At 41.1% G+C, this 18,055-nt stretch overlaps 1 protein-coding gene across 3 annotated transcripts in view; it reads right to left on the reverse strand.

Annotated features, from left to right (window-relative positions):
- LOC115378755 (cadherin-12-like) overlaps nt 1–18,055 on the reverse strand; it is an 84,740-nt gene that overhangs the window by 39,000 nt on the left and 27,685 nt on the right. For 2 of the 3 annotated variants that reach the window (XM_030079233.1, XM_030079234.1), the window contains exons 2-5: nt 13,750–14,044; nt 11,654–11,773; nt 9,201–9,368; nt 3,655–3,842 (exon numbers count right to left, since the gene is read on the reverse strand). In XM_030079233.1, coding sequence (XP_029935093.1) covers nt 3,655–3,842; nt 9,201–9,368; nt 11,654–11,773; nt 13,750–14,044 — 771 coding nt within the window. The remainder of the gene's footprint in view (nt 1–3,654; nt 3,843–9,200; nt 9,369–11,653; nt 11,774–13,749; nt 14,045–18,055) is intronic. The other variant, XM_030079235.1, reaches the window with a different exon arrangement.

Below are 18,055 nucleotides of genomic sequence, written 5' to 3' on the forward strand. Positions count from 1 at the left end.
ATGAAATTACGTGCAATAACTTAACCATAGATTATTTTACTCATAATTACTGTTTTTTTTTTTTTTTTTTTTACTATTTTTATGATATGTCATGTGTCTCATTTGTTTTACCACTGACACAGAAGCACTTTTATGATTTCGCTGCACTGTTTGTACAATGACAATAAAGGCATTCGATCCTGCTTTGTATTGTATTTTGGTTTTTGTACAAAAAAAGCGCTATACAAATACTCTAATTGATTGATGTTGTGCAGTTTGCAAAAGTTTAAAACACTCTTTTTCGCCAGTCTAACTGAATAATTTAATTTGAAATCAAATATCCACCATTTGCAAATGATTTTTGGAGAATTTATGCAAAATGTGGCACTTAATGGATAGTAACTTCACCGATTGTTGACAAAATGATTGTGCTTTGTTTACCGATATCGCAGTAATTAATCACCAAAGTCTCTTAACAGGTTCTTTTGCATAAATTCACAAACACATTCTTTCTAATCTATTACGCATGCATTACTTTAGAGCTAGACTTGTCCATTTTTCAATTAAAGTTAGGAGGCCAGAGTATAGAAAAACCTCAGCACTACATTCCACAGTTATTCCTCTTTTTAAAGAAATATTTAAAGTTGTCCTTAGTGAATTAATTAGCTCTCAATCACATGGCTCACATATAATGCAAATGCAGTTTGTGTCAGCTGTAATATTAGTTTCTTTGATTTAACTAGGACTGTGAAAGGGGGTCATTTTACAAGCCCTTTGTTGGTGGTGGTGTTGTTTTCAGCACCCATTCCTACTGCTTTATATCTTTTCTAACTTTTATTTGTCAGTTTATGTTTTTTTGAAGTTTCCCGTTATGTCACTGATGGATAGATAGATGGACTTTACTGATGCTAAATTGGGAAATTCTTGTGTTACAGCAGCAGGTTGTTCAGACATTACACAGGAAGAATATTAGACCACCAAAAATAAACCTCTCAACACCAGAAGAATAAAGTGGATCAATGCAAAAAAAATACATGTAAAAAAACAAAAACCTTTGCCCTATAAGAGCAGTAAAAATGAGCCTTTGAACTTTTGATGAACCATGGATTTGAACTACGGATGAACTTGAGGTCATGACTTTTTCCCCCCAGTATGACTAGATTGGGACATAACTTTTCAATTTCTCTTAACATATAGTCTGAAGTTAATAATTGATTGCGTAAGTCTTATTATAGACTAGCTACTGGCTGGATCCCTCTTTTTCGCCCTCTAATTTTAGTCTGTGGCTGCAAAGTCCTTTTTTTTTCTCCCCCCCACCGCTGGCAGTTAATATCGCTGGCATTTCAGCCATATCTTACCATTAAGTGAAGTGACATCAGGGCCATACAAATAGTGAATTGTGTAAAAGTGGCATTAATATGAAATGGGCCGGATCCGCTCTGTGGATCAAAGGAACCGCATCCAAAAACCAAGACCTTTTGCTGCGGGTTGCTTCGCCCTGGGCGTATTAATCCATTTAGCAAAGAGGCCATATGGCATAATAAATGAGTCCTGACATGCGGAGTGTATACTTAATATAGCACAGGCGCTTTGAGAGCTGTGCCATTGTACTGCGCTGCACTTTAGGGCATGGGCAGCAAGGTGGCAAACATTTAGAGAGACCGTCATCTCACAGCTGGGGGAGGACACAGGTTCAACTGCTGCGACGGCCTCCGGTGTCCCGTCACACCTGACCTGTTCAATCACCATCACCTTTTTTTTTTTTTTTTTTTTCTCCTTTTGACACATTTACATAAGTGAAAAAGCAAAATGAACAGTCATCCTACTCAGAATGACAAGCTGATTTCAGTAAGAGTGAGGTCAAATCTCACAAAATGCTGTATATGAATATTTTACAGTAAAAACTGAATGAGAAGAGTGTTTGCTTCTTCTTCTTTTTTTTTTTAATTCAGAATGCATTTCCTGACATTTTTGACAATTTGCCCTCCACTTAAGGTTACACACAGGGATTTTAATAATCCTAACACCAGAGTTTCAAAAACACAGCTATTTACTTGCATTTTGTAACTTTTTTTTTCTGGTTTTGCAAACTAGATAAATAAAACTGTCAGTTGAGAAAAGAACTGCCAGACTGGATTAATCTCAGACTCGGCATCTTATACTCAGCAACTTTTAACGTGTCAAGCGAAACAAACTAAAAACAAACTGAGAGGTTACTGAAGTTCCCATCAAAGTGAACATTAATCCATTGTGAATGCATCTTTCTTTCTTTTTCTACTAAATATTTTGTTATTGGCAAACTTTTTTTTTTCCTACGGTCATGGATACACGACTTCCAGACGCATATTGAGCTAAATGTGTTTTTGCAAGTGGAAGAGCAGAACTGGGAATTGGTAAGCACTGATAATAAGGGCAAAGAAGTGTTAAGTCAGTGTTTACAAGTAGTGTAAATAGTTGCAAATTGGGAGCAAATTGTGGGGACGAATCTTTCACAGGTACAGCCGCTGTTTGAATAACAGAGGGACTATATCACTTTCAAACTCCCTCTTCAAACACTGCAAACTGCAGCCCCCGCCTCGACATCTGAATTACAATAATCAGCCACACTTGTTTATGTGTCAGTGCGCCTCCTCGCCAGCCGCGATGTCTTATCCTTGACGGGGATTTGTCCCAGCCATTTCACCTCTTCGTGACGCCAAAGTCACACAAGCATGAGCCAGCTCCAGGTTGCCACACACACACATTCACTAACAGGAACCGGGATTTGAGTAACAGGTCTAAGAATTGATTAAAGCAACATAGAAATTTACCTGTATAAGTTCTAGAGCTCAGTATAAGTCTATATTCTTAGGCCACCACTTCCTTACGTGATACGTGTTCATGACTTATTCATATTTTAGCTGGAGGTTATATTTTTGAGAGTCATTTTGTGAATGCAGCACACATGAGCGAGGAGGTGAAAACTAGAAGAAGCGTGTTCTTCAGAGTCCTTGATATTCTCAGTGTCAGAATATAGATTTATATTGAGCTCCAGAACATATGCAAATGTTTTATTAAACTTCCGTATCGCTTTCAAGCCGTAATAGTCAAAACTGCAATGGGACAATTTACATGAATACTGTGTAGACTCAACCGACTTGTTCCTGGAATTTGCATGTAATTTAATGGTTAAGTTACTGTGGTTGTTTTAGTCAGCTGGAGTTTCATATAATCTGGTTGCTTACTCCACAATTTTGTCAGTTCTTTCTAAATGGTGCTCATTTTCGCATTTTCGAGCAGCTTGAAAGTTTTTGCCGAGCACTTTTGACATGATGGGGGGGTTTTACCCTGAAATTTTGATTTGTAACACAGTGTAATGGACAAAGTAGCAAACAAACAGGAACTGAAGGATCACCATTGACCATTCATGGTAATGGCCAAGGGTGGCAGTCGGTGCCACTTCATCAGGGCCAGTGCAGCCTATATCTTGGACAGGAGTGTCATTACCTTGATTCCTAAAATCAGCAGGTAAAGTGAATGAGTAATACCTAAAAGACGGTTGAGGTGGACACCAAAGACCCAAAGAGTTTCATTGGGGAACCTCTAGATGTGACTGATGTGAGAAACAGCTGATGTATTGTGACACGGTGTTCAATATTTCTTAGTTTGTGAGATCATACGATGATATGTGCGTACCCTTTTGAGGATTATGATCCCCTCTTGGTTGTGTTCATTGGTGGTGATGTCAAACATGGCGCCTCCATCTCCCGGAACGATGTTGTACTCCACTTCCGCGTTCCTCCCGATGTCCAGGTCGTGGGCTTTGATTCTCCCTACAGCCGATCCCACCGTAGAGGACTCGGGTACCCTTAGGTGAAAGAAACCTGCCAAAAACAAACAGCGGGGCTGGCATCAGAGTCATCCATTATCAGCACTTGACATCGATGAAAATACTTGCTAACCACCTCGCACCTTCTGTGTCCTTAACCCAGCCTCTCTGCCTGCCAGAGGATCTTATCCGCCCACAGGCAAGAAGCTGAAGGACCTTGATGTATAATACGCTCTCTGTCTGAAGGCAGGCCTGTAGCTATACCCGTGACATTATTCGGTTTTGACAAGTTTGGACATCAAGGGTGTTCAGCTCTTTGTAATTGGCTGGATCAACCTGTTAGACCACCGAACACGAGAGCCCGGGGGCTTTGATTCTCCCAACAGCAGAACCCGCTGCTGAGGATTCAGGAAGGTATCTACAAACAAACAAACATACCAACAGCAACAGATTGGCCTCATTTATCACCGGCACCTGACACTGGACAGAAATTTTCTCTTTGCTGTTTCTGTTTCTTGTCATCCTCTGGGATGGCAAGCTGCAAGAACAAGGGCATCTGTTCATTGAGAAGTCTGTACTGTACAGATGGACAGAGTGTAGATTGTGTGAGCGTGTGTGTGTGTGTGTGTGTGTGCGTACGTGAGTGTGCGTATGCTGGCGAGCGCTGAGACACTGACAGAAAAAAGGAACGAGAAAAAAACGAGAAAAAACACGATGCGGTTGCATAACAAATCTCTTAGCAACCATGTAACAATAAGAAAAAAAAAAAAAAATAGAGATTGTGGTGCCATGGGTGGGGATCCAGTAATGTTATGAGTAAAAAAAAAAAAAAAAATCTGATAAGATACATCTGTTTCAAAATTTAGTTTGCTGTGAAACATGAAACTGTCTTACTTCATTAGCCCTATCTCTACTGTGATGCATTAACAGTTTTGGCTGCAAAAGAATCAATTAAAGCAGAATATCTACCTAAACATTTCATTCTCAGATTAGTCTTTACAACACGGTAGAATAGCTGTAGAAAAATTAGACAATCCTCGTTAAAACTGGTGCATTACTTTCTATGAGGTGGGTACAAAAAGGGCAGGATGGACTTACAGCCTGAATGTGCAGGTTCAACCAAAAACAGGACGAGAACTGCTTTACTCTGGTTACATAGGCAAACAAATACCCAGCCAAGTGAGAGACAATGTCCGGCCCTATGCCTCCTGTAACTGTTATTACAGCCCTAGGATAATCATCATAACTCCACCAGTTAAAGAACAGATATGCTCTGCTCCGGTACATCATGTGTATTCAGTTGCCTGTTGGCCAAAATAGTTTGTTCATGTTGTGCAAACTTCATAAATTTCACTCCTGTTGCACAAAACGTTTTCTGTCATGAATAAATTTGCTCCTGCAGGTGCGAACACACACCAACACACAGAGAGGCAGCAGCACCGAGAGAGGAGGCGTCATGCAATCTGAGGCGGCTGGTCGAACTGACTGACCTGGATTTTCGTCGTGTGACATGGGAGAAATAACTTGCATGCTTAATTAAAGAAGCAGATTACAGTCCCAGCATTCATTTTGTATTATTGCAGTCTCACAGTAGGCTGCGTATGTTTTCATTTTGCAAAGTAGGTGGGCAAATTTTTCTTTATGACAGTGATGCGAAACACAAACACTAAAGTCTACTAAAGGTCTCTAAATGTTGCTAAAGTTTCAGATGCCAGTGATGGCAGCTTTAAATGAAAGAAAAACAACTTGGCTTTTGGCTTTGTTAGCAAGCTAATTATATGCCCAAAATGACAAGTTGGTGAAATTATGGATTCACCCTGACCGCTGTTGCAGATCCTGTCTGTGAACATAATAATTCGAATACCTTTTATATGAATCTTTTCAAATTTGCTGCGCCAATTTATGACACTGGAGAAAGAACCTCTTTGATTTTGGTGACCCTGTTTCCTTTCCTTTTCGTGCTATCTCCGGGCCAAACTCTTAATTTGTGAACACAATAACCCCAATAGATTTTATTCACATTTTTAAGGATAGTATTTATTGTCGGGAGAGAAGGTGTCATTGAAAATTCAGGTTGTTCCAGGGCTGTTCCACAGCATCATTCACTGACAGCACAGGTCAACTTTAACAAAGCAACTAATGTTCATATTAACATGCAAACCTCTATTAGATATGTTTGCCAGTATGCAAATGAGATATGTTTACAGCAAGACAGTGTGCAGAATATTTCTTCAACCCACGATTGAAATCATTTGGATTGAAGGTTTACATGGATGCTAAAACAAGTAATCAGATATCCATTTTCATGATCCAGAGGATTTAAGCTGAAGTTTTTTGACAGGCACAGAGTGACATTGACATGTAATAAACTTTTCAGACTTCGACGCACATTGTGCGCTGAGAACAATATTCACTTTTCTGTTATTCTTGATAATTCAGAGGCAGTCTCAGCAGAACATACCACTTCTGCAGTCACTGAATAGAGGAAGGCCAGTGCAAGTGGAGCTTTACAGCCTATCAGGAATAATAAACTTCATGCCCCTGTATCTGGGCAATAGTTTTGTACATTCTGGCCTTGTTCATCTCTACAAATACTTGCTTGAACACCTCTTTGTTTCAAGCCTCCCAACCACTGAGGCATTCCACAGTCCTTACATCTTTTAGGGCAACTAAAACATTTTGGGGGTGTACAACTGCAGACTTTTTGGATTTAGCTAATACCATCAGTACTGTGTGTCGAGGTTACACAGTGTATGCCATTGGAGCCCTTTATTCTCCAGCAATAGTCATCGGTCTGTTTGGCGTGGACATAATAGGATAAGCCACGACTGTAAAAAATGTTGTCCTTGTTGCCAGCCGCCACTTCAAAACTTCGAGACGGTCACAGGTGCTTATCACCTGGACTGGAATTTCTCCCAAGGAACTGCAAAGGTTTTGAGTTCTCTGGGTAAGTGGTATGTATTCATACAGGGTGACAGGTGATTGAGGCTTGTTAAGCCTCAAAAGGGGGCGGATTACGTGGCGGAAAACTTGGTTGGTTCTCCATATTTATTTTCATATGTTCATATATCCTTTTTATTAATCCAGATATTGCTCACTATTTATATCTGTGTATATTTAGACAACTATATGAGTTATTGGTAATGATAATTCATATATTCAACTGTTTGGTAACTCATAATATAGAAAATAATTCTATATGACTGAACATACTTACACTATAGGGATAAAAGTATTGGGCCACCTACATATTACACCTACAGGAGCTTTTCTGACATCCCATTCTAAATCCATAGGCATTAATATGGAGTTGGTCCCTCTTTGCAGCTAGAACAGCTTCCACTCTTCTGGGAAGGCTTTCTACCAGATTTTGGAGTGTGTCTGTGGGAATTGTTGCCCCTTCATCCAGAAGAGCATTTGTGAGGTCAGACACTGATGTTGGACCAGAGGGCCCGGCTCACAATCTCCGTTCTAGTTCATCCCAAAGGTGTTGGATGGGGTTGAGGTCAGGGCTCTGTGCGGGCCACTCCAGTTCTTCCACACCAAACTCAGCCAGCCACGCCTTCATGGAGCTGCTTTGTGCACTGGGGCTCAGTCATGCTGGGACAGAAAAGGGCCTTCCCAAGCTGTTCCCAAGTTGGAAGCAGAGAATTGTCCAAAATGTCTTGGTGAGCTGAAGCATTAAGATTTCCCTTCACTGGAACTAAGGGGCTGATACCAACAAGAAAAAACAAGCCCATAGCGTTATCCCTCCTCCACCAAACTTTACAGTCTGCACATCTTATACACCTGTGGCAATGGGACAAAAGAAAACACCTGAATTCAATGATTTAGAAGTGTGGTCCAATATTTTTGTCCATATAGTGTATAATAAAGACAGTTAGAAGGCCTCTTTCAGTTTTGTGTTAAGGCCTGTGTGTGTGAGTCTTCCATAACATCCTGGAGGATATCAACTTGTGCACTGAGAGGATTTTGTCGATTTGTGTACCACAGAAACAAGGTTGCTGAGTATACAACAAGGTCGCTGTGACATTGCAGCATCCGTGAAGGTTTGGGAACATGAGACAAACCGAACCATTAAAGTTATCAAAACTGATGGATGGAACGGTGTATCGGCTGCCAAGACTGATTCAAATATCCTGTTAGTGTCGCACAAAGAGTACAGGGGTTTTTTTTTTTGGCAAAAACATCGGTTTGGTTCCTGGAAATCTTCAGATATGATTGATGTCATTGGTTGGAAACGGAGCCGTTCAGGACAGTGTGTGCGTCAAGCTATTATTCCCATTGTTAGTGGAATATTAGTGTTCATGTAAACATAGCTAGTGACAGTTGACTGGCTCAGAGGTTGGCTGGCTGACAAACTGACATTATCTAGAAATAAAATCTGTCAGATATCAGTCTGTTCCCAGTCGAAAATACGACAGAGTGCCACCATATCCATTCCATTTTGCTGAGACGGCCAAGCTGTATGTTTAGAAATTCAATCGGCTGTTCACAGCCAATGTTACCCAAGCACTGAGGACTGTCAATATGGCCACCATATGTTTTGCCACCAGTAAATCCTCTGTTGATGGAGAGCAAGGAAAAGACGAAGATGATCTGGGACAGGGCAGAGGAGCCACCATGCTTGGTCCAAACCTCTGTGCTGTGACAGCATTATGGAAATATCATCTTTTCCCCACAGCCAAAGGAGCATGACCGCCTGACTGCCTGTATTTACATTCAGAGCAGGCCAGTCAGTGGCGCATCAAAATACCTTAAGAGAGGGACTGCATCAATACCAAACAGTATGTTTGCCTTCCTGTCAAACCTCATACTGTTTTGGAATATAAATGATTTTGCATAGCATCTAATATTTATGTTGAATAGATGTAATGCTCTCCCAGATAAATGAATTTTTGGGGGGAGTTTTTACATGACCTGGTGAACTGCACAATAGAGGAAATCTGGTCTTAGCATTTTAAATAGAACCCTGGATAAGATGCAGTTTTTAACACACTGACTCAGTCTGTGATGCAGCGCTCAAACCATTTCTAAATATAGAAGGACAGCCCATGAGCAAAATAAAACCAACCCGGGTTTATTTACTTGGAGAGGTAACTGTAGATGTAATCACGTTAAATAAACAGGGCTCTGCTTATGACAGTGCATAATGACAAATAATGAAAACCAATTACAAAGGATAGTGATGATGAATACCCTCTGCCCTGTTGTAATTGCATGGTGTTTTCTTTCTCAATGCAAGCTGCGTGAACCTGCATAAGGTCATCAGCTTTATTATTATTTTGAAAATGGAGCTCCCTGCCTTGATATTGAAATGCCTATTTTCTGCAGACCTTAATTATAATTTATATTGTAAAACACGAAACACCGCGTTGTAAGGAACAGCCAGTACAACAGAGAAGACACTCACTTTTGGAGAACCTGGGCGGGTTATCGTTGACGTCGCTGAGGGTGATGTTGACGGTGGTGGTCCCAGCCAGCCCCCCCAGCTGGCCTCCCATGTCCTTGGCCTGGATTAATACCTGGTACTGTTCCTTCACCTCTCGGTCCATATTGGGCAAGGCTGTCTTTATAACCCCTGGTGTACGGCCAGATTGATGAGCAAAGCAGATCATAAAGGAGGGAGAGAAAAAGAAATAGGATGGCAGAGTGAGAGAGAGCAAGGAGAGAGATAGACACACAGGGAGAGAGCGACAGCGATAAAAATACAAAAGGAAAAATAAAAGGTGAACATAAAATCCACTGAAATATGTTCGATGCCACATGTACAATTTACTTCGCTCTAAGAAGCTCACTTAGAAAGACTCCACAGTAAGAGGCTGCACATGTGCCTCTGACCAAGGCTGAAATAGAGGTCATTTTACAAACCGGAGACACTTGACATTCAATAGGGAACTTTGGTGAGGCCATATAATGATTCACTTGAGGATCAGAGACCCTGAGATCAGAGAGCGTTTGTACTGCAGATTAATAGCTAGGTCAGTGGGAGGTTGTCAGGCTAAAAGGAAACTGGGAGTATAGGTGGGTCTGCATGTTTTTTCTCATCTTATTCCACTTAAAATGGTGAGGATGTCACATTTGATCCACAGACTGCAAATATGCGTGGGTAAAAAAAAAAAAAGTCGAAAAGCGCGCTGATTTTTGATGGCTTTTCATCTTTTTTCGGGAGGAGTTGGTGGGGGTGTTCGGGTTTGGTCGAGGCGATGCTGTGACATGCATGGTTATTTAGGTGTGTTGTTCCCCTTCCTTTTACCCCCTCGCCCCCACCTTTTTCACTCAATGTTTGTTCCCCTTGTTGATGTGTGTTTGGAGATAGACACAGCCCAGCAGTGCAAACATTTATTTTAACAGTTTGATTTTCCTGAATCGGTTTGAAATACAGTCACAGTATGTGCTCTGTAAAGCTCTGGGATGAGCAGCATAATCAGCAATAGATTCCTCCGTATCCCCCTGTGTGATATGTATGAACCTATTTTCACATGCTTTGAACTGTACCAGATAGTAAGCCAGCAGCAGACCCACCACCAGCAAATACTGACGATATAAAGGTATGTTGCTCATCAGATTTACAGAAGTCATCTCCCACTACTCCGCTGCTGACACTCCACCACCATATTTCTTGCCTTTTCTGCCTCTGACACTCTTCTCCCAGTCCAGCAATGTGCTGGTGGAAATAACTGAATTAACATTTTCAATATCACTGTGTAAAATGTCATTATCTTATGTCTTTCTTTGTCTTTCTGGTCATTTAAACTCATGCCAGCTGCTGTGGTGGTTTGTTGTCTGACTTTGCACCAGCCTCAGTACAGAGACTGTCAGTATCACTGCAGCAAACACTTAGCAAGTCACCAGTGGCTGTAACACAGCAGTCTGTTGCTTGGGCACATTCTGCTGCTTAGGCTGCCAGTTTATGACTTCACTTGACATTTGGATGCTTTGCAGAAAGTGATGACATCCAACCGGGCAAGCTGTCAACGACCATATTTAAAGTGGTAATGTGCAAGATCCTCTGGTTTCTTTCCTTTTTTTTTTTTGTATTTTACATCTCTGGTGCAAAGCAGTGATTTCTGTGGTGTTTCTGCACATGGAAATCACTTGTCAGTCCAACAGTTTGGCTGGTAGTTAAATGTCCTGTCCTTAGATAACATCTGATTGACTAATAGGTGGCGCTCTTTTCCTTGTTTGGTCAGCCATGGTGGCGATCAGTGCTCATGTTAGCTTCGAAGGAATGTATAATCAGAATAAGAAACAGAATGAAAAATTTTCTATTGTTCCCTGAGTGAAAATTGGGTAAAAAGAAGGAAATGACTTTACATCGTAGCACAGGCAGAAGCAAATCCAACTATATACCAATGCTGTTTCAACTTTGATAGGACTGAAATTCAACTTTATGAAAAAATGCAATACATAAAGCAGACTGCATGTAGCCTCGCATAAATTTACATAAATTTGCATAATAAATCACCAATAATTCCGTAACCTGGCTTGAGCACATGTGTGTTCAATTAGCTTATAGACAAAGGGGTGGCAAACCCATTCATGACTGTTTTAAGCATGCCAACCAATGTGGTTTCACACACTGTAAGGTGACATAATGTCCTTCCCTTCATTTATAGGTTCCTTCTTCTCAACAAGCCACTGTAACGAGAAAGGTGACATGCATCCTTTCCAGAGAAAGATCTACCAGCCTCTGGCTATTCAAAACAGAAAAACTTAACAAATGTAAAAACAAAATGCTTAAGAACGATGTATAGGCTGAATCACTACTTTCTTACATCCTATGTCAGTACAGAGAAGCAATGAGGAAACTTATTTTCATGGAAATATGGTTAAATCCTTGAATTTTTGCAGTGCTTTGGTTACCTGTTTTAGGATCGACAGAGAAGTATGGCTGCCCATGGAGGATGCTGTACACCACTCTTGCACTGTTTCCATAAGTAGGGTCATCCGCATCGGTGGCTGTCACTTGCGTCACATACGTCCCTGCAGGAAAAGAGAATAAAGACGTGTTAAATGCATTTTTTATTTAACTTGTTTCACCGCCAGAGTGACATCCCCACCCTTTGAAATCCGTTAATTTGCTGACTGATCTCACTTGACACTCGGGATCAAAGTGGGTAAGGCTCACGCTGAAAGTTGAAAGTCCTCATGTGGTCTGGCCTCTAATAGAGATCATCAAGGAGGAATGTAAAGAAGGGAATTTGCTTTTATTTTTCTGTTGTAATTTTTGATTTGCACATTCTTAGCACTAGTAAGAGGCTGTTAGAAATAAATCAAGGGCACAAAAAAGACTCCTTTGCGCAGCCATTCATTAAGCTGTGTTATCATTAAGAAAACAAAGGGCGATGGCAGGAGCAGTGGTAAGATGGCAGTCCTCCAAACTCCTGCAGTAACAGGGACAAAGTAATTACTTGTTGGAGGTATGGCTCATCCCCTTTAACTAGCTGGCATTGAAAACGCCATGGCATTAATGCACTCCTTATTTACCATGCATTCATATTCAACAGACAGCAGTTTCAGGTTTTCGCAGTGTAACTAATAAACATTAGCCTTGCCAGCCATGCTATCTCATGAGTGTGCAACAGCAAGAGACACGCCTGGCGTCCCTGTCGCAGATGGGCAGACACTCTCCTGAAAGACTGCTTGTCTACTTCATAAACAGCTTCATGCACGGCTCTATCAATCAAATGCCTGTGTGGCTAAAAAAAAAAAAATGCCGCCTAAAAACATTTGACTGCTTTAAACTACGGGGTATGCAGATACTGACAAAGGGCCGGCTTTTAGTTGGTTACTGCAGCATTGTGGTAAGCTCCTACTTACCTATAAAGAGCTAACACTAAAAAGGCTTTGCAATCTGAGCAGATGGTAACAATGGCATAAAAACATTAGGTGACAGAGATTAGTGTCTCAATCCTCCTTAACAAAGCCACACATGTCCGCTTAGTACGACTGCATCGTGCTCGGCACCGGCAGACTAGAGAGTACAGTGCACATGAGATAATAGAGCCAACAGCTTTTCACTTTTGACGTGTGAAATGAATGAGGAAGCTTGCTTTATTGGAGTCACTTTGAGTTTCCTCCTGAAGAGAGTTTTGCACCATTTAAAATTCTAACGCTGTTTCATGAGATCTCTCTCCACGGGAGCTAAAGAACAAAAAAAAAAAAAAAAAAAAAAAATCTGGGTTTTTTTTGGGAGGGGGGGTCCTGGTCTGATTTCAGAAGACTCTCATTTCTCGGAGGAAGGCCACTCAGCTCCTTTCATCTCATTAATTAATTAACAGTTTCCAGTTTTTAAACATACACTCCATTGATGTACCGCAGCGCCATTTATGCAACACACTGCCAAATAATGGGAAAAGAACAATAATCACAAATGCACTCTGATATAACCTCTTCCTTGGGAGGAATCAGTTACATTTCTGCCTAGCGGCGTTTGGTATTTTTGGCTGCAACACTGTGAACATATCAATTCATATCAACTTGAAAGGCTCTCTGATTCTGCAGTAAACAGTTACAGAGCAGGTTGTGATTTGCAATGTGCACGTAGGCCAGGCTGTTTTGTTCCTACTTCCTACCCGTACTCTGGAGACCGCTGATCTGGAGTTCTCTGTACCAGGGCTTCATTGCCATTCAGATCAAGGTGAGCCATTCTCCCAGTGAATTACCTTGATCTGTTCCCCCTGGGGGAGAATGTATAAAGACAACCCCGTGAAACATACTCAGGGCACACCAAGAATAACTGGATCTCTGAAATGTCAAAATCTGTCAGGGGGAGCGGCTCTGCCCCTCTGGTTGTACCTGTGATGCTACCGAGACGCCTCATCTCCTGCAACTTTGTGTGTCTCAGCTCAGCGCAAGAGTAGACAATAAAAAACTCGGTGCAAGGAATTCAAATCCATTAGGGAGAGCATTGATTTATCCATGTTGGTGGACAAAAGTCACCGAAGACGGTCACTTACCCACTGGTGACATCTCTGGGACGCTGGCTGTATAAGGGCCCTCCAGGAACTTGGGCTCATTGTCGTTGATGTCTTGGACCTTGATTACAAATTCTGATTCGGGCTCTAGGGGCCTGTTGGTGTCGATGTCAACAGCCTGGGCGCGGAGGGTGTAGTAAGGCTTCTCCTCCCTGTCAAGACTCCTTAAGGCATGGATGTCCCCCGTCGTTTGGTCGATGGTGAAAATGGAGCCGGCCCCTTCCCCAGAGAGAGTGTACTTCACCGCATTGTCCCCCTTATCGAGGTCAGTGTGCAGCTGCAAGACAAAAGAGGAAGAAAAAAAAAGACAGGTTGAGTCCAAGCAGTGATACAGATAATGATTCAATGAAAGCACTAGAGGAGAGCTGTCAAGGAACAGTACTTCATGAAGAGAGTCAGGGAAACTGACTGAGCATCAAAGAGCGAATTCATGTCTCCGCAGAGATCTGCAGAACAGTAAGTCACGAGAAAAATAAAATTATCACACTTTCAGAGCATTTCACAGATTAATGAGGCTAAATCTCTCATAAATAATGTATTCTCTCTGTGCAATTATGCTGCACTGATAAGTCCTCAACATTGTAGAGCCATTTCTATTCAAGCATGACTCAAAGATCCTCTATTATGTGAGCTTTTTTTTCTGGAAGTAACAAAGATCAGGCTGTGAAATCTAGAGGCAAACACTAGTTTTCCGCAAGAATAATTTTCAACACCTTTGCAAAATCTGACTGTTTGACCTACATCGCGGGCCACAGAGTTTCTCTTTGCACAACAGCTAGACAAACAGATCCCTGGCTGGTGGCAGTGCACTTACTGACACGGTAGTGATTTCCTCTCTGCGGAAATCAGTCATCGGACTCAAATATTCAAGAACCATAATGCAATGTAATCCTCACCACATATGGATTTTTTTTTCCCCTCAGTCACTGTGATCAGTGGCATTTTAGCACAGCCGTCTTGCAGCAGTGGCAGTCAGAGGCAGAGGCGATACAGACAGCTATCTTGGGTGCACTCTAACTAGGGGCAGCCTGAACCATTTTTCCTTCTCAAATAAGCTTTCGTGACCCGTGCTCAGGTGCACCTGACCCTATAGTTTACGGTTGGCTCAGGGACCTTTTGTCACAACTGCCCCATCTCTCACTCTCCTCTCCTTGCCTGTTGAAGTACTCAGTACGAGGGTTTCAGGTGACATTAACACACCCTCTGGGCCTCAGCCTGTAGGCCACAGTGGCTATGAGCAGCTGATTGCATTTTTAAAAGTATAGCTTGGCCATCCCAACAGAACTGAAAAGATATGATTTTTTTTTTTTTTTTTTTTTTTTTTTGTGCTCGAACTGGTCATTTTTACGCAAATTCTTTTTATACAATGTCAAAAACCATACACTTGTTTAAGTTATTTAAATAGATTCCTCCAAGCTATTAGTCAAAGTGAAATAGATTTAACGGAGAATTATATAAATATTAAACATTATTACTGTGTGGAAATCAACATGAATTTTAACCAGGTTTATTATTATTAGCATAATAATAATCACAATAAAAATAATTATCACGACCACTACTACTACTACTACTATTGTTATTTTATATAAATGCAGACATTCTGATGGTTACAGAACCAGGTTTAACATATAATTTCAATGCTATTTGCTATTTGCTAAAAGCTTGGTGTGACTGTAGGGTTTAATAAATAGTGCATCTTGTTTGAATGCTATTGGCCAGTCAGAATATCTCATCTCTTCATGTAAAAAATGCATGTCTGGGCCACAGGTTGATTCTGGGCCAACCACAGCGGAGTAGGTCCACCTCTTTTTATTATATTTGATGGTAAATGGACGGCATTTTCTATAGCGCTTCACACTCAGAGCACTTCACAGTTTCTGCCTCACATTCACCACGTTCACACACTGATGGAAAAAGCTGATATGCAAGGTGCCAAGCTGCCCATCAGCAGCAGTTAGGGGGTTCAGTGTCTTGCTCAAGGACACTTCGACACTGATTGGACCAAGGACCCTCTGATTACCAGACGACTGTTCTACCTCCTGAGCTGCGGCGCCTGACTTTAATTTTGAAAATAACATACCATAGCAAACCATGTATAGCCTGCATAAAACATCTCTTCTCTTTATCCTTTTCAGCAAAGTAAATAAATATTTTATTGCTCCGTTGCTGTTATTATAATGCCTATTAACTTATTATTGCTGTCTAGACTGAAATAAAAGAAAAAAAATCTCTTGTTGCTGCCAAGGCTTTGTATTTCATTGGACTTTAAGTCTTCATTGCATTTTCTTGTTTATGTTGTGCTTTAACAGTGCACAAAAGCAGTGTGGATTACTGCACTTTTCATTTGGCAAAACAAAACTCAGGTTAGCTTATGTGAGGACCGTGAGGCGACTGCAAGGTAGTCAGAAACACAGAGAACCACTGCGTGTCATGTAGCTTTTGTAATCCATTCATGTCATCCACGGCATCAACCGAGGTCGATATTGAATCGCGACCATTTTACTTGCAAGGAGGTAGAACCGGAGACAAAAAAGAAATTGTTCAAGCAGTCGTGCTCCACTACAAAGAAAAGCTGACCTGGTGGACCTGCTGCAGTCTCATCTCAGACTTGATGAAACTCTGGCTTGATGAAAATGCCACTGTGGAGTGACAGAGAGGTCACAGCAGCAGATGAACTGCTACAGTCATTTGCATTACACACTTTATTAGTCCTGAGCTATGTCAATGCAGCTTTCAAACTTTATTTATTTATTTATTTATTTTACTGCTGTTAATAACATAAGTATTTACTTGGAAAGCTGGTGTTTCATTTTTTGGATGCATGTTCAAAAATTTGTATTTGTCTTATTCCTACAAATGTAATCAAAACACAGCTTTTGAGGTTTGTTCATGTGGAATATAACACAGCACAAGGTATCAATGCTGCCGAGTCTAATCCACAACTGACAGGACAGGCAACAATAGCCATTGAAAAAGAAGATTAAAAGATTAAAATCAAGATTTGACTCCTCTGATTATAAACGAGCGACTGAGGCAACTTCAAGTTCAGGTGTGTGTGTGTGTGTGTGTGTGTGTGTGTGTGGTGGCAGTAGGAGGAGTGTGTATCTCAGGATTTGAAATGGATTTTCACTGACTTCCTTATGTGAGCAGCAGAGGCACATCTGTTGGTGGAAATAGGGAATGATAGAAATGTGTATTTTAGTGGGTGTGGTAACTGAAGTCTGCTGTGGCGCCATTCAATCGGTTAAAATACCATGAAAAATGTGTCAGCCAAGAAATCAACTATCCTCTTAGACTCATCAGATCTGAACTCGTGTTTCTAATCACTCGCTATCCTTTAATTGGATACTCTTTTGAGACCTGGGCGAGGGAGAAACATGAAGAAAGGCATAAACATTGCAGACAGACATGACAGGCCATATAAATTGCACTTGAAGTCACATAAGGAGAGAGTAAAGCAAAACTTTCTACATAGCAATCCAATAGGCTGTAATGCAATATCATTCCCGCAGGGCCAAACCTGCTTCAGCCTTGACTAAACAAAGCAATGGCAGCTCCTTATTGCCACAAGACCATTCAATAACGGCTCGAACTGACCGGTGGAGTCCAGCTCTTTCAGCTTGAAATCTTTTTGCACTGGGCAGCAGCAGAATATATGAAGCCACTTGTGCCTACTCCACTTCTGATTATGAGGACAGATAAAAGCTGCCTATAGATTGGGTACAGCTCTGCAGGACATTTGTGGTGATGACAGTGTTTTTCTGAGTCCACAGTAAGGACTGAGGGAGTTGCGTGAACACTCGCTGATAAAATGTGAGGATTACAAATGCATTTCTAATGCATTTTTATTTGTAGTGTTTTTCAGATTTCACATTCTCAGTGCAACTCCTGTGAACATATGCAGTAATTTCTACCTTTTTAGCAATATAACAACAAAATAATTAAGAGCAGATGCAAAGCAGTTTCATCTATATGTAATGTACCAATGAATAAGTCTATAAATGGAGAGGATAGGGCAGAAACTCGAGGTCACGACGTACAAGGACAAGTGGAAGATTTATAGTAAGTAATGAGCAGAGGGCATGTCAATACATCACTATAACCAAGTACCACAAATGGCAAAATGATGAAATTATATTGTTCCTGAAATAAAAATCCAATTTCAGCTTAAGTGTGCTAACGAGGTGCTGACTATATGGCCTGAAGGAAAAGCAGTCTTTAATTAAAATTTCTTAATACTTCTAAGATTGGAGAAACTCAATCACTACCTTCCAGTGCTTACAAT

Source organism: Myripristis murdjan, chromosome 20 (assembly GCF_902150065.1).
Source record: "Myripristis murdjan chromosome 20, fMyrMur1.1, whole genome shotgun sequence".
NCBI lineage: Eukaryota > Metazoa > Chordata > Actinopteri > Holocentriformes > Holocentridae > Myripristis > Myripristis murdjan.